The 23,073-nt window shown below is 41.3% G+C and overlaps 1 protein-coding gene across 2 annotated transcripts in view; it reads right to left on the reverse strand.

Moving 5' to 3' along the window:
• erap1a (endoplasmic reticulum aminopeptidase 1a) overlaps positions 1 to 17,028 on the reverse strand; it is a 22,051-nt gene extending 5,023 nt beyond the window's left edge. For both annotated transcript variants that reach the window (XR_009651577.1, XM_060909317.1), the window contains exons 1-17: positions 16,930 to 17,028; positions 16,265 to 16,790; positions 14,164 to 14,302; positions 13,876 to 14,010; positions 13,655 to 13,775; positions 13,157 to 13,311; positions 12,944 to 13,057; positions 12,480 to 12,611; positions 8,308 to 8,439; positions 7,906 to 7,989; positions 7,524 to 7,681; positions 6,198 to 6,277; positions 5,397 to 5,580; positions 5,115 to 5,271; positions 2,321 to 2,505; positions 2,066 to 2,227; positions 1,793 to 1,933 (exon numbers count right to left, since the gene is read on the reverse strand). Coding sequence is in view for 1 of the 2 variants with exons in the window: in XM_060909317.1 (XP_060765300.1) it covers positions 1,793 to 1,933; positions 2,066 to 2,227; positions 2,321 to 2,505; positions 5,115 to 5,271; positions 5,397 to 5,580; positions 6,198 to 6,277; positions 7,524 to 7,681; positions 7,906 to 7,989; positions 8,308 to 8,439; positions 12,480 to 12,611; positions 12,944 to 13,057; positions 13,157 to 13,311; positions 13,655 to 13,775; positions 13,876 to 14,010; positions 14,164 to 14,302; positions 16,265 to 16,773 (2,588 nt within the window). In the remaining variant the exon portion in view is untranslated. The remainder of the gene's footprint in view (positions 1 to 1,792; positions 1,934 to 2,065; positions 2,228 to 2,320; positions 2,506 to 5,114; positions 5,272 to 5,396; positions 5,581 to 6,197; positions 6,278 to 7,523; positions 7,682 to 7,905; positions 7,990 to 8,307; positions 8,440 to 12,479; positions 12,612 to 12,943; positions 13,058 to 13,156; positions 13,312 to 13,654; positions 13,776 to 13,875; positions 14,011 to 14,163; positions 14,303 to 16,264; positions 16,791 to 16,929) is intronic.
• Between the last annotated feature and the right edge of the window lie 6,045 nt (positions 17,029 to 23,073).

Here is a 23,073-nt window from a genome sequence, read left to right on the forward strand (position 1 = left end):
AACCGTGTCAAAAATACTCAGTGCTCTGTGATTTTACAGTGGCATTTAGTGCAGTATCCATCCATCCATCCATCCATCCATCCATCCATCCATCCATCCATTATCTGTAGCTACTTATCCTGTCCTACAGGGTCACAGGCAAGCTGGAGCCTATCCCAGCTGACTACGGGCGAAAGGCGGGGTACACCCTGGACAAGTCGCCAGGTCATCGCAGGGCTGACACATAGACACAGACAACCATTCACGCCTATGGTCAATTTAGAGCCACCAATTAACCTACCCTGCATGCCTTTGGACTGTGGGGGAAACCGGAGCACCCGGAGGAAACCCACGCGGACACGGGGAGAACATGCAAACTCCACACAGAAAGGCCCTCGTCAGCTGCTGGGCTCAAACCCAGGACCTTCTTGCTGTGAGGTGACAGTGCTAACCACACTACCGTGCCGCCCATTTAGTGCAGTATTCTTTCTAAAAATACAGTGTATTATAGTCCATCTGGTGCTATACACAATTTTTCAGGCCCCAAGTATCCCATTCCCATCCATCAACAGAAAGAAATCATTTGGGTGGTGAATCATTTTCACTGACTGACACAGTAGTGGGGGTGATGCTTTACCCTTGTAATCTGTCAGTAGACAGGTGCTGATAAACTGTATAGTAGCAGGTGCGGTCATTAATTATATGCCTGATAAAATGACTGAGTGCAAATATAAGGTAGGCGTACTGAATAAATTGGTAACTGAATGTTTATCATAGTAGATGTAAAGTGCAAACCTTCTGCACTGACTCTGGGTTACTTTGAGACAAACCTATAGTAAGTAAACCTGCAAACGCTTTTTACTTTACATTATTTTACATTATAAGCAAATTATATACTAGACTCAGACTTGCTCACATAAAAACCTAAACAATGGGGAGCTAATAAAAGTACTTTGGTAATAAAAAAATTAATTGTCAAACTGGAATATGACTAGTAAACATTTAGACTGTTCTTCTTCATTTATTAATTTCTAGGAGAATTTTATCCTGGTCAGGGTTGTGGTGGATCCAGAACCTATGTTCGGAACACTGAGTGTGAGATGAAAACACATCCTAAGCGGGATACTAGTCCATCGCGGTACACCGTGGACACATACATTCAGACACACACAGGTAAGGAACATGGAGAACCTGGAGGACACTGAGGCATATGAGAAACACCACGCAGGCAGTAATCCAAGCTCAGAAACAAGCCTGATGAACCCTGGAGCTGTGAGGCAGCACCACTACCCAGTGTGCCACCATGCTGGCCAGAAGACTAAGTGGATTAAATCTAAATAATGCAAGTAACAGATATGAGGCAGTGGTTGTTTTACAGTTAAGGTTTTGTGCTAGTGGCCAGAAGGTTGCAAGCTTGAGTCTACCAGCGCGCTAAGATTTGAGTCTACCAGAGCTCTAGTCACAATCAAAACAACAGTTTTCACCTTTAAAGTGGTAGGCATGTTGTGTAAATCAAATGGTGCTAACCCTCCTCCCCCCCCCAAAAAAAAATCCATTTTAATTCAGGACAAACACCAAGGGGGATGAATATTTTTGCAAGACACTGTAATTGCTCCTAGGTGTGAATGAGTGAAGTGTGTATTCTAGGGTGTATTCCCACTTTGTGCCCAGTGTTCCTGGATGTAGGCTCCAGATCCACTGTGACCCTAACCATGATACAGCAGACTTTAAATGAACGAATGAATAATTTAGTCTATTTGAAATAACGCACAATATGGTCATTTTCTTTAAGTGGTCCATAGTTTGTACTCACTTCTTAATCAGTTCTTGCCAATTGGCCCTCAGGAAGTTCCAGGCCAGTTTATATGCATTTGGGTTTTTACTGACACTAATGACAAGTGATGGCAGCTCATGGGTCTTCAGGATATCTCCTTGTAGACCCCTTTCCATTAACCTGGGTTTAGAAAGCAAGAGAAAAACACAACTTTATTGACTGGGGTCCCACTAGTATCATTGGTCATCAAATGCAATGTGTGTTTGTTTTGGTTTTTGATTTGCACTTAAGAAAATTCAAATTTGGACCAACCACTCTAGCTTGTGAGCCAGTGGGCTGTAGGTTAGTGCTGCTTTAATCTGACTCTTTTCCGAGGGATACATCGTGCGATGGTACATTTCCATAAGGAAGTCCCAACCTTCTTCTGTTCGAGCACCCTCAGCGTACACAACCAAGCGGATGTCAGCAGGCAACCTGCAGTTTCATAGCATAAGGCAGAATGTATACACATGGATAAACAGTGCGTGGTTTTATTATAGAAATGGGGAATTAATGGTGAACGCTGACCTCATGTTGCCACCTAACGCCTTCCATTTGAGGAAAAGATCCTGGGCAGTGCTCACACAGGGCTCATAACGGCGCACGCAGGCAAAGAGGAGCAAGTAATTCCGCAAGATCCTCTCTGACACTGAGCCCTCATCACTCCATGTCTGTGTGTCAATCAGTCCTTGGAACAGGTTCACTAAGTAGACCTTTAAACAGAATTATAGCATCTGCAGTTTAACAGTCTTTAATAGTCCTTGTTTCCCCTGTACTTACGTGTTAATGTATATTATTAGGTTTGGTTGTATATTAATCAAAATAGTAGTATTTATACTAATCTATGACTTCCATCCATCCATTATCCATAACCGCTTATCCTGTGCAGGGTCACAGGCAAGCTGGAGCCTATCCCAGCTGACTATGGGCGAGAGGCGGGGTACACCCTGGACAAGTCACCAGATCATCGCAGGGCTGATACATAGAGACAAACAACCATTCACACCTACGGTAAATTTAGAGCCACCAATTAACCTAACCTGCATGTCTTTGGACTGTGGGGGAAACCGGAGCACCTGGAGGAAACCCACGCGGACACGGGGAGAACATGCAAACTCCACACAGAAAGGCCCCCGTCAGCCACTGGGCTCAAACCCAGAACCTTCTTGCTGTGAAGCGACAGTGCTAACCACTACACCACCGTGCCGCCATCTATGACATTAATACTATTATATTAATCTACTACTACTATTAGTACTAGTGGTGAACAGTTACTATTAGAGCTGGAATTTCAGCTTGGCCAAAACAGCTTAGCCAGACACACCAAAAAAGCAACAGGACAAAGGATTTTGCAAGGGATTAGCGGCAGGCTGCCAGGTCGCTCCGTTGTGTGTAGCTGTCAATGTTGACTTTAAAAGTAACTATGAATGAATACTTGAATACTTAAATACAAGTTAAAAATACTAGTGGCGAGTGTGTGTGGAAGAAGAGTCTGGAGACAGAAATCTTAGTTTCTCAGTTGTTAGCTTGTGTTACTTGCTCTCGATGGATAGCACTGGCTTGACTGCTTTATTAGCATTCGTTAACATTACTGATGAACGCTACACTGGCTGGAAGATTACATCACTGCTGCACCGACGGCGCCGACTCATGGTTAAGCTTGCGTAGGCCTTTGAGAAGTGGGCTTCAGAAGGCCATGGCAGTGTATGTTTATGTAGGAAGTGACGGATGAATGAACCAATCAGATTTTGATTTATTGTGTGAGAGACCAAAAATGTATCGCCCTAGGCCAGACCTGGGCATTTTATGGCCCGCGGGCCACATACGGCCCTTTGGTTCATTTTGACCAGCCTGCGTAAGGTTAATTAGAAATTACAAAATAAACGTATTTCCTAATTTTACCTCATGCATGGACTGAATGTGCATTGCTTTTATTTTGAAGTTGTGTTCAACAAAAATGCAATGCGCGCGACATGAACATGACATGAAATCCCACGAAACCTAATCCCGCGATAACTACTTCCGTAATTTGTCCAGACCAACCACAAAATTGTACGTCATCCTTCAAACGGTCCAGCCAATCACACAGTGTGACGTCACCAGCAGGCGCCGGAGCCCGAGCCGATCTATAGATCTGATACCTACACCGAATCGACTGATGATCATCTCTCAGCTGTGCTTCGCATCTCCACCTCAGACATTCAACCTGACTTTGATGCACTCGTTAAAGACCAACAGAGACTAGACTTCTCTCACTGAACAAATAAAAAACTGAAAAACACCAAATGAGGTGATTAGACTACAAATGTGGGCATCATTATTATAATATGATGTATCTTGCTTGATATTTGGAGTAGAAAGACAATATTGTGATGTCTTTATTGTGTTTTGGGGTGAATGTGACTGAAAAAAAAATGGTACAAACGTTCACATTTTGTTAACCATTGTTTTGGGAAATTTGATTGAATAAATGACATTTTTTGCAAGGCAACCTCGTTTTTTCCATACTCTTACCAGTCTTAGCAGCTTGTAAAAACAATGTTATTTACTGCTTTATATAAAGAAATACAATTAATATTATGCAGAATTTAGTTCAGCCTTTTTGTCCGGCCCTCCACAAAATTTTCTGTTTCTCATGCGGCACCATGGAAAAAAAATAATTGCCCACCCCTGACCTAGGCCTTCTCAAAGGCCTAGGGATAAATTTTTGGTCTCTCACACAATAAATCAAAATCTGATTGGTTAATTCATCCGTCACTTCCTACATAAACATACACTGCCATAGCCTTCTGTCCCGGCAATGAAGTGACCAATGAGTGAGCCAGCTCTAAACTCTTATCAGCCTAGAGACAACAAACAAAAAGATCTCATTGGACAACTCGATTTTAATGTTTTCAGGACAGTAACCCTTTCATTTCTGAAGTGAATTTGATAGAAAATGAGGCCGAATTAGAATTAGAAGAGAATAATTCTAATGAAATTATGAAATAATGAAAGATATGAAATATAACATTTGAAATGGTGATACCTTTGGGCCTTCTCTGAACACCTAGAAGACCCTGACGGTTCCCTTCTGACTACTACTAGTAGTAGTGGTAGAAATAATAATACTATAGTAATACTGGGGGTTGTGGTAGTGGTAGTAGTTGTACTTCTAATAGTAGTAGCGATAGTAGCAATGATAGTAGTTATAGTACTAATAGTAGTAGTGGTGGCAGTGGTAGTAGTACTACTAGTGGTAGTCGTGGTTGTGGATGTAGTAGTAGTAGTGATAGTAGTTGCAGTATTAGGAGTAGTATTAGCAGTAATTAAAATACCTCACCTTCAGTTGGTTCTCCAGAGCTGCCATGTTTCTCTTTTCCATGAGTTTGTAAAAAGGGACGAGTTCACTGAAGCCCTGTGTCACCGGCATGATCCCAGTCTCATGTTTCAGGTACAGACTCAGACTCATAGCCTTATCCAGAGGAACCTTTCCAATTCTGAGACAAATGAAATCATGATGAGTCCACAGTTGAAATACATTTCAATGGAAAGCTTCCCCATATGGAAGGTCAAATGGGGAAGGTCATTCAACAAAATGGGGGAAAAAAAAAAAAGCTCTCACTTGACCAGCTGGAAGATATCATGGATGAGGCTTGCTCTGTCATTCCCACTAAAAACTGTGTGATTATGCTGAAGCTGCCTGATCAAAGCTTCCCAGCCCTGAGCTTCGTAATGGACAATATAATAACCTCTCATGTCCACATTGAATTTGATCCACTCCACTTCTGCTGGCAAGTACAATATATCTGGGGAAAAGGTGACACGTTTAAACTTTAACAAAAATGGAAAATGTTAGAATTACACTACCGTTCAAAAGTTTGGGGTCACTTTGAAATGTCCTTATTTTTGAAAGAAAAGCACTGTTCTTTTCAATGATCACTTTAAACTAATCAGAAATCCACTCTATACATTGCTAATGTGGTAAATGACTATTCTAGCTGGTTTTCGGTGCAATATCTCCATAGGTGTATAGAGGCCCATTTCCAGCAACTCTCACTCCAGTGTTCTAATGGTACAATGTGTTTGCTCATTGCCTCAGAAGGCTAATGGATGATTAGAAAACCCTTGTACAATCATGTTAGCACAGCTGAAAACAGTTTAGCTCTTTAGAGAAGCTATAAAACTGACCTTCCTTTGAGCAGATTGAGTTTCTGGAGCATCACATTTGTGGGGTCGATTAAATGCTCAAAATGGCCAGAAAAATGTCTTGACTATATTTTCTATTCGTTTTACAACTTATGGTGGTAAATAAAAGTGTGACTTTTCATGGAAAGCACAAAATTGTCTGGGTGACCCCAAACTTTTGAACGGTAGTGTATATGAATAGCTTTCTTTTCTCATTTCCAGTTGACACGATACGTACCTTTTCTAGTTTTCAGGAGAAAACGCTGGACAGAGCTGGAGCTGCTGGTGATGTAGGTCAAAGGCACTTGCCAAAGGAAGCTTGTTTAGGATAAACAGAATAAATTAATTTCTGACATCAAACCATTACAACTACTAGCAAAAAAATAAAAAATAAATAAATAAATACAAGCAACCAGGAAATTGCTGGGTTTCATGTGATGTCACATCCGCCTCATTAGTTATTCAAAGCTTTAGCTGGTGGTCTACTGAAGCTCAGTTGACAAAGCGTTTGTAAGGAGAAGGCGCATTGCTCGGGTGAAAAATGCCTTACGCTTGCATTGTTTTAGGTTGTTCGAATCGATCAAACTGTGAAACTGATAAAAGTTTCTTCAGGGTTCCCCATGAACTAATAAAAAAAGGTGAACAAACAGGATTTCACAAAAAGACGTTGAGAAAGGTGGCTTTTGAACCTCTCACTAAAATCGAAGGGAGCCGAGTCGAAGCATGCAGTGATCGCTCTGTGAAAGGTTTGTATATCCCTATATCAGCTATGTCGTTAGTGCTTTTCAAGTACTTTTCTTGCTATGTGTCGTTATTTTACGGTACTTTTTTTTTAGTTACGAAGCGCTAAAGTCCTCGGCTGTTCCTTTGTTTCCTCCTCACAAAGTCCGTATGCATGAAGGTCGCGACAAAATTCTTACCCAGCCGTACAGTTACAATGCGCCGTGATCACTTCTTCTCCGTCTTGTTTAACTAAGATCCAGGTCTTTAAAGGGGTTTGTGATGATCTTTGTGAATGATTTAGCTGAGAGATAAGAGCCAACACAAGTGAGAATCAAGCGAACTGTTTGTTTACACTTCAACTTGCAGCGCTTCATTGTAAAGATGTGAACGAAAAGCTTAAAAAAATAAATACTTGTACGGGCAAAAACAATACAGGATTCATTCGGCAGCGACTTGATAGTGAGGTCCTTTACCCAGCCACATACAAAAAAGTTGTAAGCCTCCATACTCTTCCACGCTTTCATCTGTTTTGCAGTGTAGAAGGACGTCTGCAACACCAGATAGTTCGAGATGTCGGGGAACTCGACTGAAGGGTAGTTTTCGAGATCGTATGACAAATCCTTCTTTCCCAGACTGTAGGTGTCGATTCCATTGCACATAGCAATCTTCTGAGTATATCTAAAGCGAGCAGTGGCTTCTAGATTACGAGCGTACTCTGATAAGTTATCGCTAGTTGTTTGTGCTACAGCAGCCGTTTTGGTTTGCTCGACCACCAGCTGTTTTACCAGAAGTGAAATCGCTAAGAAAAGTCACGTGACTGAAACCCAAGAATACATCTTACCTTGAATTCACTGATGTATCTGCCCCTTTAAGGTACCTCTCCTGTTTTAGTTTGACCTCTCGACCTTTGACCTCCACAGTGACAATGGGAAAACCTTCCTGCAGTGTCCAGGTGTCCATGATAGCCTTCACATTCAGGTCATCCTCCATATACCATTTCTATTCGTATAGTTATAATTCCATGGTAAAAACCAAAGGTTTATTATTCATAAAATCCCCTGCACATTTAATAGTAAAGATAATAAGTTTCTGACTGCCAAAACAATACAACCGCTGTAGTCACATAATGTAGTATAAAGTAGATAAAAGAGTTCATTAATTGTGCACAAAGGGCATATACAACCTATTATAATACGATCAAGAGCATTTTCACATTGACATACAGAAGCAGAAGGTTTGGACTTGCTGTCAGTGCAGAATCCATCTGTATTCAGTGTCCCAAAGTCACCATCATCTGAGTGACAGATCTGAAAAAGACAAAGCATTTTCCTCAAATAGAAACAACAATAGAATAGAATAGATCAAGCTTTTCCCTGTATGTGCCTACTTCCAACTCTGAATTCTGCTATATTCAGTCGAGTGCTTTATTGCTGCAAAAGTTCTGCAAAGCTCAAGTGTATGCAAATTTGTGTCTTTAGGCATCCAGATGAGATATTCATAAAGAAAAGGCTTTTAAATCATTAAATAACCACCAGGGACAAGCAGGGGCTACATGGCAGAATATGGTGACAAGATACGCAAACTGGCAATGTATGTAATCTTTTTACATCAAACAATGAACTTACGTTTGTCAGACTGTCCCAGAGATCAGCATTCACGGTATTCTGGTAGCTGTGTTTCTTCAGATAACGTATAATCCCAAGGTTAAACACTTCTGGGGTCAGAAAATCTCTCAACATGCTCAAAACACAGGCCCCCTGGCAACATACGTACGCAGCAATGGTTAAAGGGATCCTCACGCAGATTTACTCTTATACTTATGTTAAGTAAAAGTATTTGTAGATTTCAACAGTCAAACGTTCATTTACACAGACCAAATAGTTTTCTAGAAGGATTAATTTTTATTAAAATACCAGATGGGCCTCCCGGGGAAGTGATGTATGCCAGGCCTAGACATTAAGCATTTACCACTGGTGGCCCATTGGGCCAGTGGAATTGAAAAGTTACTGGCCCAAATGGAAAATGTGGTGGCCCGAATGCGCGCCGTACCCGAACCACGGCCGCCGCAGGCAGCCGCAAAGAGGGGGGTCCGGGGGCCCTCCCCCGGAAAATTTTGATTTTTCAATTCATATTCATGCATTCTGGTGCATTTTAAGGTGAAATTAATGAAAATAAGATTATTCATATTTTGCTAACATTATTATATCTTTATTGTTTGTTCACATTGATATTTTATTGTTTGCGTTTCTTGTTCTATCAATTTCTTAGTTACATTTAAAAATTTCCTTTGTTCTTGTTCTCTGTTCGTTTAACACATGCTGCTGATTACTGTTTTACATTAACAATTGTTTGTATAAGTTTTAAAATAAGCTAAGTTTTGCCTCACCATGCAACTTACTTGTTTATAGAATAAGCTTTGCCTGTAACCCACCCTGTGTGATGTCGACATATTTTCCTTTTTTGTCATGGTTTCAACTTTGGCTCATATATTCTCAACATTGTAGATGTTGAATTCTCACCACTGTAGATATTCTTATAGAAATACAATGAACTTTTTAAATACACCTTTATATAATAGCCACAAGACACACACAGGCCAGTCCCAAGTTTGGATGAAAGGTGAGGGTGGCATACTAACCCTCATCATGCTGGATTTAAATGGGCATTTTTATTGCCCATGAAGAAGTTTTATTTCTTAATTAATAAAATATCATGAGAATCATTGACAAACCATACATTTCCTGAAAGGGTGGACTTTGGGGAATAATCTAGTGAGATTTTTGCAAATACTTACCTGCTCGGGGGTGATTTATAACCCTAATTACCTGTTAATTAGCTAATTAACAGGTATGCTCAGGCGAGCCAAAAAGGGGTGAAATGTTGTATTTTTTTAATAAGACAAGATATAAACACCAAATTTTCAGGATATGTCCTTGGGGGAACTAGTAGTAAATTTTTGCACATTCAGCTCATTTGCATAAACTGTTGCCATGGCAAGAGCAGATACCCTAGCAACTAGGGGTATACTGGGTTTAGCATGGTCTGGTTGTACCAGAGAGGGTCAGAATAGTTATTATTTTTGTTGTAATGAACTAATGTAGATCTAGTTTGGCTATTTTGATAGATTTCATCATCTTTGGATATTTGCATAATATAATATATGGGATCAGATCTAATTTACCACATTATTTTATCTGTTCTTCTATTTCAGTCATAGCAACCAACATTTATACTTCATTCTTTAATCACTAAAAGTTGATACACGTGTAGCCATATTTCTTGGCAGTGTATCCTGAAATTTTGATATTAATATACAAAGTCTGAACAATTTTACACCATCTGAAGCTAAAGCGCGTGTGTTGAAATGCTGTTTTACGATTTGGCGCCATATTTGGCGAGTTGTAAACCGAGCGTGACGTCGCGCGCTCTGATTGGCTGCTGAGTTCAAAACGAAGCCGTTCGTTAACACCCGATAGTTAATTTATGCACGATTGTATTTAAACTGTTTACCTGGCCTTTGGCCAGGTTGGGGAGCGTGGAGTTTGAACATATTTCTATTTGAATTTCACCGTTCTGACTGTCTCCTTGCCGCAACCGTCTTCGTCTACAGGATACTATTTTCCCGCCAAAATGACGCTTCCGAACAGCGCCGAACATCTCCGAAGATGCACCAAGACGACACACTCCTGCCATGGAGCGGAGGGTGACGAAAACAAAGATGGCGGACCTCGTATCGAAAAGGTGCATTTTACGAACAATTTCTTCACAATTCTGGGTAAAATATGAGTAATAAAATTGTTAATTTGTATTGAAAACGTACTGGCCCGCCTGGGCCACTGTTTGGCCAAATTTAGTGGCCTGAACTGGCCCGAAAGACGTAAAAAACACCGCCGGGCCATCGGGCAAGTGCTAATGTTGAGGCCTGTATGCGATGACGTGGGGTGGTGGAAGCTTGGAGCAACTCGTCTGTTTATATCCTCCGCTTACAACGTGATTTTGTTAGTTTTACAAGTATTTTTACTGAATTTATAGGCTTTTAAATAAGTGAAGTATGCCTCATTGCACAGCATATAAATGGCAAAATGATGCTAAAAAGGACAAGAAGATGTCTGTTTACTGTTTACCTGGTCAGAATCGTCCGACTATTCGCAAGAAATGGATTCATGCCATCGGAAGACCTCAAAACAATCTGCCTGTGGTGCCCGACTTATGCTCCGAACATTTTGAATCATCCTGTTTTGATGAATCGACGGAATTAAAGGCAAGATTAATGGTGGCTTCCAGAATAAGAAGAAAGCTAAAAGACGGTGCTGTACCAACAATATTTGCCCATCGTTAAGCTACAAAAGTCCACTGATGCAGTGTTGAGCGGCAACAGAGACAACAACACCGGGAGGTTAGTTTCAACTTTGTTCTACCATGATTCTTTGCGGTATACAAGGTTGGATCCAGCCCAAGAATCTGACAGATAGACATTTGCAGAAATATTTTCACTAATTTTACCAGATCGCTATGGATTTTCACAGGGGCATAGAGCACGCCGAACCCTTTGCAAAGAGGGTAGCCACGGCCCGCTATTTGCCCCTGAACCCCTGTGCGAGCGTGACTCGCTGAAAACTTTAATACTAGCCCTGGCTCCATTTAAAAATCCATAACTTGGCCACTGAAAGTCCTAACCCCACCAAGCTTTAAAGGTACCTCCCTCTCCCCAAGACCTTTCGAAACAGCCTGGGTTCGGCCTGCTATGACCACAGCTCGGCCTGTTATTCGTGGTGAATTTCGAATTTTGACCTCTTTCATTTTATTGGTTTGATCTCGAGTCTTTGTCTCAGATCATGCTATACAAAGCATCGTGAGACTACAGGTGATTAAGTCAGGTAAGCATCACCGCTTACTACAGGTGGTCAAATCCTGAACCATTGGTCTGTTGGTTGAGCGTGGCTATAGCCCATGTAACCGGCTAGCGGTAAAGCAAACAAACGCCCCGTGACCGATGCCAAGTGGTGCACATATATTTCTGACCCGATGCATGTGCATTGGCTGCATCGGTCTGGATCTGTCCCTGGTATATTATCGGTGTCATATCTGGTGAATTGTAATCGGTATTCCAATGCGTTGTAGGCTCTTCACAGCCTATACTGGAAGGAAATACAGGTAACAAAGAAAGCACCAACATTAAAGAACAATCACCAATGGATCAAGAGATAGAGCATTAGCTTGAGCTTCAGGTACAGTCAGCTATACTCCAGATAAGAGAATTACTCAGAACATTTTGCATGAAACTCACTCATTTGAAATTTCCGAAGTTTTATTTCATAGTCGTTTCAAGTTCATTTTCATTTCTGTGCTAGGAATGTGAATTGAACGGAAAGAGGAATATTGCTGTGCAAACAGATGAAGCAGTCAGTGTTGAAATCCAGACAGAGACAGCTGTCTTCCAAGACAAGATTATCCAGCATTCTTTGTTGGGAGATGAAAGTGTCTCATTAGAAATTTTGTTCAAACTCTACTAGCAAAACCACGATGTAAGCGGAGGATATAAACAGCCGAGTTGCTCCTAGCTTCCACTAAGCCACGTCATTGCATACGTCACTTCCGCAGGAGGCCCGTCTGGTATTTTAATAAAAATTAATTTTTCTAGAACATTATTTGGTCTGTGAAAATGAACGTTTGACTGTTGAATTCTACGAATACTTTTACTTAACATAAGTTTAAGAGTAAATCTGCTGAAGGATCCCTTTAAAATAATATTAGAATTGAAGTTTACAAAAGAAAGTTATGTTAACTGCTTCTGTACCTTCTGATAGGATACATCATCAAACATTTCTCGGATTTCTGCAGGATTTTCCACAGGGGTAGAGATGGGGTGTGAGGAGCTTAAAGAATCCACACTCATGGCAGTGAAACACTTCTCTAAGAAGTAGTCATTCTAAAGCAGATACACAATCAACGAAACCTTAAGAATAAATCAATGACACATTACTGCAACATTGTTCATTCATTCATTTCCAGTAACTTGCTTTATCTTAGGATTGTGGTGGATCTGGAGCCTTATCATCTTGAAGACTTTGACATTTTGCCACATACTCTAGGGATTTCAGCAGTTTGGATGAAAAATGGACAAAGAATTGAAAGCCATATGCATGACTGGTGAACTGTCTTCAAGACCACTGGAGGCGTCCAGATACCAAGTCTTACTACTATATGACCTTCAGTTACTTGAATATTCATAATATAGAAACGAAAACCACTCAGCCTCACCACTTGCAGCTCAGGATAGGTGATGTTGGTGGATACAAATTCCATGAACTTGGCAAAACCCTCATTTAACCACAGGTCATTCCACCACTGCATCGTCACCAAGTTACCAAACCACTGAGGAGAAGCAGTGTTAATAAGTAGGAGTGTACAATGCAGTTCTGTTAACCAACAGTGTGTTTTAAAATAAAATGTGGAAAAATTCAAATCTTCAACCTGATGGGCAAGCTCATGGGCAATAACCTTTGTGATGCCCAGTTTGTCAGAGGTAGAAGACCTTTCAGGGTCAAAAAGGAGCCTGACTTCTCTATACGTGGTTAAGCCCCAGTTTTCCATAGCACCCGATTGAAAGTCTGGAATTGCTGCAAGATCTGGGAATAATAGTGCAATGCTCTAGTTGATAAGAAATCATATGATTCATCACCAAGCCAGATGTTTCATAGTACAAACATCCAGTGCAGCTGTGTATCAAATGTTTTTAAAACTTTAAAAGTAACATCAAAATTAATTTTGGTCTGGGAGGAGCGGAATATAGCACAATTTGTCATGTTCGCTTTTCAAATATGCGTTGTACTTGATTCAACTAATAAGCTAATTACGAGGCTTAGTAAGCAAGTGTGTTAGACCACAGAAATCAACATTCACAACCTAGGTTACGCTTCTCTGTTATGTAGTAAAATACAACACTCTACCTGACACAAAATGAAAGTTCACCTTGTTTGGGAAGTGGATATGGGATACCAAAGTAGTCATCATAAAAATCAAGCAGTGTTACTGCTGTGTTGAGGGCATATTCTGCTTGATTAATCTTCTCTGGGACAGTGTACACAGATATCTGCAAAATAAACACATCCATGTTAGGCAAAGGAGCAAAATATTCACACTGAAGTAGCATAACTGGAAGGCGATAAAAGAAGAAAGTATCACCAACAGACCTGAACGCCATGTTGACTTCTCTTACTGATGGAGACAAAGTCACAAACAATGAAGGCTACTAGATAAGTGCTCATCTTCACACTCACATCATAATGATCCTCCAGCAGGTCTGCTGTGAGTGCCACCGTTTTCAACTTAAAAGAAAGCAAATGTTCTTTAATGCGTCATACACATAACTAATACAAATGTACAAATACAAATGTACAAATCGATGGCACAAATTTATTTGAAAGTTAATTAATATAACCTCGGATCTGTTGTGAATAATAAATAGTAGCACTTTGTACCTTAGGCATGTTTGAAATGGAAATATGCCTTGGTTCCCGGCGTATGTGAATAGAAAAGTTGGCTTTAAAGGCTGGTTCATCAAAGCAGGGGAAAGCAGCACGAGCATGTGTTGGCTCAAACTGGGTGGACGCCAAAGCCCTGACAAAAACACAAATCAACAAATGACTTGTATTTCAAAATCCCCCCCCCAAACGATAAACTGCTGGTTTCTGTCAGAAAATCAAGTTTTGAACGAAATTCAACACAATACGTACTCTAAATACGTACTCTACTAAAAGTTGAATTTCCGCTTCAAATTCTTTACTCAGTTAAAAGTAGAAAAATCTCATCTCATCTCATCATCTCTAGCCGCTTTATCCTGTTCTACAGGGTCGCAGGCAAGCTGGAGCCTATCCCAGCTGACTACGGGCGAAAGGCGGGGTACACCCTGGACAAGTCGCTAGGTCATCACAGGGCTGACACATAGACACAGACAACCATTCACACTCACATTCACACCTACGGTCAATTTAGAGTCACCAGTTAACCTAACCTGCATGTCTTTGGACTGTGGGAGAAACTGGAGCACCCGGAGGAAACCCATGTGGACATGGAGAGAACATGCAAACTCCGCACAGAAAGGCCCTCGCCGGCCACGGGGCTCAAACCCAGACCTTCTTGCTGTGAGGCGACAGCGCTAACCACTACACCACCGTGCCGCCCAAGTAGAAAAATATAAACTCAAATTTGTTCACAACATGTCAATAAAAATACAAAAAAAAAAGTGGGGCAGTTGGCGGGAATGTTGCTTGTTTGGGGGACAAGAAGGGTGGGTGGGTGGTAGGGTTTGGAATGGACTTCAGCTAATAACAGCTTTATTCCTAATCTCTCACATTAGCTAGCATGATAACTTGGATGCAAACGAGCTGAATGCTAATAGCTATCCATCACAATACTAGCTGCAATAACAAGCAAAGCAATATGCTATATCATTAGACATACAGGCCATGTTTCCATGGAATAAAAACATGTATTCTATTCCCTTCTAGCAGGTTTATTGAACGCATGCAATATTATCATCATATCGCTTATCCTCCATGTATTATGCCACTCTCCCCAATGGAAAATGAGCAATGAGCATGCAATATTTTTATAATATTGCATGTTGTCAAGACAACACAATGTCACACACTGGAGCTCATGTGAAGATCCAATGACAAAACATTTTTGCTGTGCATGCACAGAATCATTTCTTTGTCGGCCAGGAAAGAGAGAAGATGAGGTGAATCGAGTGGTAGGTTTAAGCACTAAATAAAGAAACTGAAAACTGAAACTAAAGACGTGCTGAACACCTGAAAGGCTACCAAAACTTAATGAGATATTCTTCACACATATTTACAAGAGAAAAACATACCAATGGACATCGAAAAACTGGAAAAGAGACATCCATCCATTCATCCAATGTCCGTAACCGCTTATCCTGTGCAGGGTTACGGGCAGGCTGGAGCCTATCCCAGCTGACTATGGGCGAGAGACGGGGTACACCCTGGACAAGTCACCAGATCATCGCAGAGCTGACACATAGAGACAAACAACCATTCACACTCACATTCACACCTACGGTCAATTTAGAGCCACCAATTAGCCTAACCTGCATGTCTTTGGTCTATGGGGGAAACCGGAGCACCCGGAGGAAACCCACGCAGACACAGGGAGAACATGCAAACGCCACACAGAAAGGCTCCCATTGGCCACTGGGCTCGAACCTACCGTGACAGTGAAATATTTGCTTGTTTAAATATGTTGAGAAAAGTCTATAATTTCCATTGGATGTACTTATTTTTTCACATGACTGTATAGGCATGCTTTTGGGAGGTAGGAGGAAACCAGAAGCCTTGACGGAAACCCACATGGATATAAGACAAGCATCCACAGATGCTTCACACAAAGATTAACCTGATCTCAGGATTGAACCAAGCACCCTGGAGCTGTTAGACAGCAACACACACTGCCACCGTACTATCACCAAGATTAACGTGATCCAAAATCCAGACAATATAGAAACCATAGATAAAATAAAACTTTTATAAAACCCGATTACAATACAAAATGTGTTCCTACCTCTTTTCACCACTCGCTGTGGTGTATGAGCCTTTATAAAATCCATGAAAACTGCTGGACAGGTCAGCTGAGAACTCTAATTGGATAACATGTACTCCTCTTCGAAACATAAAGTTCTGAGCAGACAATGCAATCTGCTCAAAGGGTTCAGACTTGTTGACGTGAAGAAGATGAGCACCTCTAGACTGCAAAACAACTGCTCTGGAGATGTGAAGATTCTTGCTGTGAAGAAGAATGTAATTGGTGTCCTGCAGTACTTCCAACTGAATCTGTACACTACCAGTAAAGTTGAGGAAAGTCAGGTTTGGATGGATTAGTAAATTGTAGTGAACTGGCTTTACTGTGTCTGGTAATCTCAGTTTCCATGGAAAAGAGGAGTCAGTTGTAACAAATGTGGTGTTTTCTGAGTCTTTGGAGTCAAGAGGAGGAGCGAAAGAAAGGATAATGAGGAGAAAGCTGAACATGCTTTTTTGTGAAGAAATGCTTTTCTCAGGAGGAAGTAAGAACATCAGCTTGGTGTTCAGATCTGTTGGAAAGGGGCAATACCAGGGTTAAAATGAACAAGAACTATATGTATACCAAAACTTAAACTATGACCAAGCTTGAAGGAGGTGTAAAGAAGACTTATGAATGAAGCCTAGTTTCTGAAAAGAGAAAAAACAGACCTGAATGCAGATGCCCCTGACAGCCATGCAGTCTAAAGCGAAAGTGAAAGTAAATAATTTCCCCCAGAAACACGTACTACTGGAGTAAACAGCCAGGGTTTGCTCTCACGAACTGGAAATAGAATACACCACTACAGAAAACAGCGCCCTCTGCTGTTTAAAGAAAGAAATGAGCAAAACCAAGATATCTTTAAGTCCTTTAAATTGTTCACTTGTTCCTTTGAAATCACAGTATTCAATAATTATGAATTATTCAATAGTTAAATATTAAATAATGAATTAATAATAAATAGGAACGCATAGGGTGGCTCGGTGGTGTAGTGGTTAGCGGTGTCGCCTCACAGCAAGAAGGTCCGGGTTCGAGCCCCGTGGCCAGCGAGGGCCTTTCTGTGCGGAGTTTGCATGTTCTCCCCGTGTCCGCGTGGGTTTCCTCCGGGTGCTCCGGTTTCCCCCACAGTCCAAAGACATGCAGGTTAGGTTAACTGGTGACTCTAAATTGACCGTAGGTGTGAATGTGAGTGTGAATGGTTGTCTGTGTCTATGTGTCAGCCCTGTGATGACCTGGCGACTTGTCCAGGGTGTACCCCGCCTTTCGCCCGTAGTCAGCTGGGATAGGCTCCAGCTTGCCTGCGACCCTGTAGAACAAGATAAAGTGGCTAGAGATAATGAGATGAGATGAGATAGGAAAGCATATGTAGTTAGAAAAATGAGAAGAAAAGCTGTATCCAAGTGCTATGCTATATAAATGTTGAGCTTTATTAAAGTCCAGGGTGGACGCAAACCATAAGTGCAAACCCAAAATTGTGGTGACAAAGGTCAATGTAACAATGCAGGGAAAACAAAAAAATGAAAAGGAGGAAGCAAACAGAGGAGAAGTTACAATTGAGAAAGGCGGTTAAACAACATGCTTCAGCTCGTTGCGAGAATAATTAGGACTGAGACTTCATGCTGTTCTAATGCAAGTCCAGATCATTTAAAGGAAAAACAGCAATTGTGGTCAAATGTGTTACTATCACTGAGCTCTATATAAAATCTGGAGAGCTCAGAGCCTATTCCCCACTGTAGAGACGAGAGAAGCCATCTGGCCGCCATCTTACCACTCCCATCGCGTGTATTTGGTTTACGTTTTAATCTGTGGTATCCGATCAAATTTAATCTCATCTCATCTCATTATCTCTAGCCGCTTTATCCTGTTCTACAGGGTCGCAGGCAAGCTGGAGCCTATCCCAGCTGACTACGGGCGAAAGGTGGGGTACACCCTGGACAAGTCGCCAGGTCATCACAGGGCTGACACATAGACACAGACAACCATTCACACTCACATTCACACCTACGGTCAATTTAGAGTCACCAGTTAACCTAACCTGCATGTCTTTGGACTGTGAGGGAAACCGGAGCACCCAGAGGAAACCCACGCAGACACAGGAAGAACATGCAAACTCCGCACAGAAAGGACCTCGCCGGCCACAGGGCTTGAACCCAGACCTTTTTGCTGTGAGGCGACAGCACTAACTACTACACCACCATGCCACCCCCGATCAAATTTGCCCCAAGAAAAGTATCTCCTGACTCCCCCCCCTTCATTGCCTCCTCTTATTTTCTCAACTTTAGCCACATTCCTTACGTATCTTTATAGCGCTCCGCTTTACTGTTATTGTTTTTTTCCCTTTTCCAGTTCAGTCTCTGATCATTTTTTTTTGAATGGCTCTGACTATAATTAGTTTTACAGAGGTTATTTCAGTTTTTCTCTTATACAGGTTGTATAACACACACACACACTGGTGAAATGTCTGTCCACAACCTTTAAGTAAGTAAGTAAGTAAGTAAGTAAGTCAACTTTATTATCAATAATGCCATATGTGCAGGACATACAGAGAATTGAAATTGCGTTTCCCTCTTATCCGCGGTGCAAACAGTAATAAACATGAAATATAATTAACTTAAAAAAAAAAAAAATATATATATATATATATATATATATATATATATATATATATATATATAGAAATATATATAGCTATCTAAGAAAAGACAGTGGCAATCCAGAAAGTATAAATATGGCAAATGTGGCAGTGTGAACAGAATTAACGGTATAAATTTAAATGTGACGAATGGCAAACTCTGAATGACAATTAACCTGACGATTTGTACAGTTCACTGCTGCACATGTAGGCATTTTTCTTATAATTTTTCTCACCAACTACATAAACAACTTGTCCAATTTTGTGTAGCTTCCAGTAGTCTAAATGACAATTCTGCTCTGCGATGGGAGTGGTAAGATGGCGGCCAGCTGGCTTCTGAGCTCTCCAGGTTTTATACAGAGCTCAGTAGTTACTATAAACCATAAGTGCGACCATAAAAACAATTTTATGGTTTCACAATAGTAACACTTATGGTTGCTATAAACCATAAGTGCACACGTGTAGTGTAGTGTAATGTTATTTATTTGGTTGACTCTGAGCGTTGTGAATGTGAGTGTGAATGGTTGTCTGTGTCTATGTGTCAGCCCTGTGATGACCTGGCGACTTGTCCAGGGTGTACCCCGCCTTTCGCCCGTAGTCAGCTGGGATAGGCTCCAGCTTGCCTGTGACCCTGTAGAAGGATAAAGCGGCTAGAGATGAGATGAGACTCTGAGCGTCATCATGTGGCAGTGTTTATAGTCATGCATTGTGGGAAATGAAGTCTGTAGCAAAAGTGGTTCACGATTGCGGAGGATTCTGGGAGTTTGAGTTGCGAGAAAAAGAAGGTGAAATACATGTACAGTATGTTACTTATGACTTTTATGTAGCTTGATAGACGAACAAATCATTTACTATAGATGCAGATTAGTGTTTTAAAGGAAAGCTTTAGGATTTTTTTTTAAACCTAGGGTTTGTCAGGGTTATTCATCCTAAGTTCCTCATCCGAAGTTCAAACATTAGTATTGTCTCATCTCATCTCGTTATCTCTAGCCGCTTTATCCTGTTCTACAGGGTCGCAGGCAAGCTGGAGCCTATCCCAGCTGACTACGGGCGAAAGGCGGGGTACACCCTGGACAAGTCGCCAGGTCATCACAGGGCTGACACAGACACAGACAACCATTCACACTCACATTCACACCTACGGTCAATTTAGAGTCACCAGTTAACCTAACCTGCATGTCTTTGGACTGTGGGGGAAACCGGAGCACCCGGAGGAAACCCACGCGGACACGGGGCTCAAACCCGGACCTTCTTGCTGTGAGGCGACAGCGCTAACCACTACACCACCATGCAAACTCCACACAGAAAGGCCCTCGCCGGCCACGGGGCTCAAACCCGGACCTTCTTGCTGTGAGGCGACAGCGCTAACCACTACACCACCATGCCGTCCCACATTAGTATTGTGTTGCTTAAAATTGAATATGATCTTGATTTCTATGCATGATTCAAGGTCTGAAAACACTTAATCTTTTTTTTTTTTTATTTTGACCAGTTGCTATTTCCTGTAATTAAAAGTCACTGTTTCTCAACCAGTGGGCCGCAAAGTGCCATCTATTGGGCTGCAAATTGTTTTTTCCAAGTTGAAGCTAAATTTTTACTGCTAGTAGGGTGCAATTGCTGGGTTGCATCCGATGTCACATCCGCCTCATGAAGCTACGGTCACACTACAGCTTGTGATGCTTTGCGATGGGTTATCGATGAAAATGAGGCATTTTGGTGGCAATGCATGACGATATACACATAAGCTAAAAGTTGTGGTCACACAGCAGGTGAGCACTTAACTGTCATGCCTTTGCATGCTTGAGCCTGGCGCAGATCGAGCGGCTGCACGTGCTCACGACCCAGTCGTTATGGGAAACACTTGTTACTGATTTGAGCGCAATCACAATGCACTGATACGGAAGCTGTTTTCACAGAAGCTTTGCAAAGTATTATCGTTAATCACTGTCACGTTTGTTTCTAGCCATGTTTAGAAGAAAAAGAAAGAAAGCACAGCTTTATTCATCACACACTTGTGAAATTTCCTCTCTGCATTTAACCCATCTGAAGCAGTGAACACACACACACACACACACACACACACACACACACACACACACACACACACACACACACACACACACACACACACGTGAGCAATGAGCACACACACATACCCAGAGCAGTGGGCAGCCATGCTAACCACGCCCGGGGAGCAGTTGGGAGTTTATAACGCTGTTTAAATATTCTGCTTTACAATTATGCTTTCTGTTTTGCATTTATTTTCGTAAATATCACACCTGATAATACAGTGGTGCTTGAAAGTTTGTGAACCCTTTAGAATTTTCTATATTTCTGCATAAGTATGACCTAAAACATCATCAGATTTTCACACAAGTCCTAAAAGTAGATAAAGAGAACCCAGTTAAACAAATGAGACAAAAATATTATACTTGGTCATTTATTTATTGAGGAAAATGATCCAATATTACATATCTGAGAGTGGCAAAAGTATGTGAACCTCTAGGATTAGCAGTTAATTTGAAGGTGAAATTAGATTCAGGTGTTTTCAATCAGTGGGATGACAATCAGGTGTGAGTGGGCACCCTGTTTTATTTAAAGAACAGGGATCTATCAAAGTCTGATCTTCACAACACATGTTTGTGGAAGTGTATCATGGCACGAACAAAGGAGATTTCTGAGGATCTCAGAAAAAGCATTGTTGATGCTCATCAGGCTGGAAAAGGTTACAAAACCATCTCTAAAGAGTTTGGACTCCACCAATCCACAGTCAAACATATTGTGTGCAAATGGAGAAAATTCAAGACCATTGTTACTCTTCCCAGGAGTGGTCGACCAACAAAGATCACTCCAAGAACAATGCACGTAATAGTCGGCGAGGTCACAAAGGACCCCAGGGTAACTTCTAGGCAACTGTAGGCCTCTCTCACATTGGCTAATGTTAATGTTCATGAGTCCACCATCAGGAGAACACTGAACAACAATGGTGTGCATGGCAGGGTTGCAAGGAGAAACCCACTGCTCTCCAAAAAGAACATTGCTGCTCATCTGCAGTTTGCTAAAGATCACATGGACAAGCCAGAAGGCTATTGGAAAAATGTTTTGTGGACGGATGAGACCAAAATAGCACTTTTTGGTTTAAATGAGAAGCGTTATGTTTGGAGACAGGAAAACACTGCATTCCAGCATAAGAACCTTATCCCATCTGTGAAACATGGTGGTGGTAGTATCATGGTTTGGGCCTGTTTCTGAATTCTGAACTGTTTCTGAATTCTGAACTATACCAGCGAATTTGAAAGGAAAAGGTCAGGACATCTGTCCATGAACTGAATCTCAGGAGAAGGTGGGTCATGCAGCAAGACAACGACCCTAAGCACACAAGTCGTTCTACCAAGGAATGGTTAAAGAAGAATAAAGTTAATGTTTTGGAATGGCCAAGTCAAAGTCCTGACCTTAATCCAATCGAAATGTTGTGGAAGGACCTGAAGCGAGCAGTTCATGTGAGGAAACACACCAACATCCCAGAGTTGAAGCTGTTCTATATGGAGGAATGGGCTAAAATTCCTCCAAGCCGGTGTGCAGGACTGATCAACAGTTACAGGAAATGTTTAGTTGCAGTTATTGCTGCACAAGGGGGTCACACCAGATACTGAAATCAAGGGTTCACATACTTTTGCCACTCACAGATATTGGATCATTTTCCTCAATAAATAAATGACCAAGTATAATATTTTTTCTCATTTGTTTAACTGGTTTCTCTTTATCTACTTTTAGGACTTGTGTGAAAATCTGATGTTGTTTTAGGTCATATTTATGCAGAAATATGGAAAATTCTAAAGGGTTCACAAACTTTCAAGCACCATTGTAAATACTCTCCCTGCACTTAGATCCGTCTACCGCCATCTATCTTGTAGTGTCCTGATCCCCAGATCTTTAACCCAGCCACATATAAAAAGTTGTACACCTCTATGCTCTTCCAGGTTTTCATCTGTTTGTCCGTGTAGAATGATGTCTGCAGCACCAGGTAGTTTGAGATGTTGGGAAGTCAATGGATGGATAATTTTCCAACTCGTAGGAAAAATCCTTCTTTTTTAGGTTGTAAGGATCTCCACTTCTTTTGAGTGAACTTCTTGGTTTTAATAACTTGCTTGTTTGCTGTACACAAACATGGCAATAAGTTCTT

The sequence above is a fragment of the Neoarius graeffei genome, chromosome 25 (assembly GCF_027579695.1).
Source record: "Neoarius graeffei isolate fNeoGra1 chromosome 25, fNeoGra1.pri, whole genome shotgun sequence".
Classification (NCBI taxonomy): domain Eukaryota; kingdom Metazoa; phylum Chordata; class Actinopteri; order Siluriformes; family Ariidae; genus Neoarius; species Neoarius graeffei.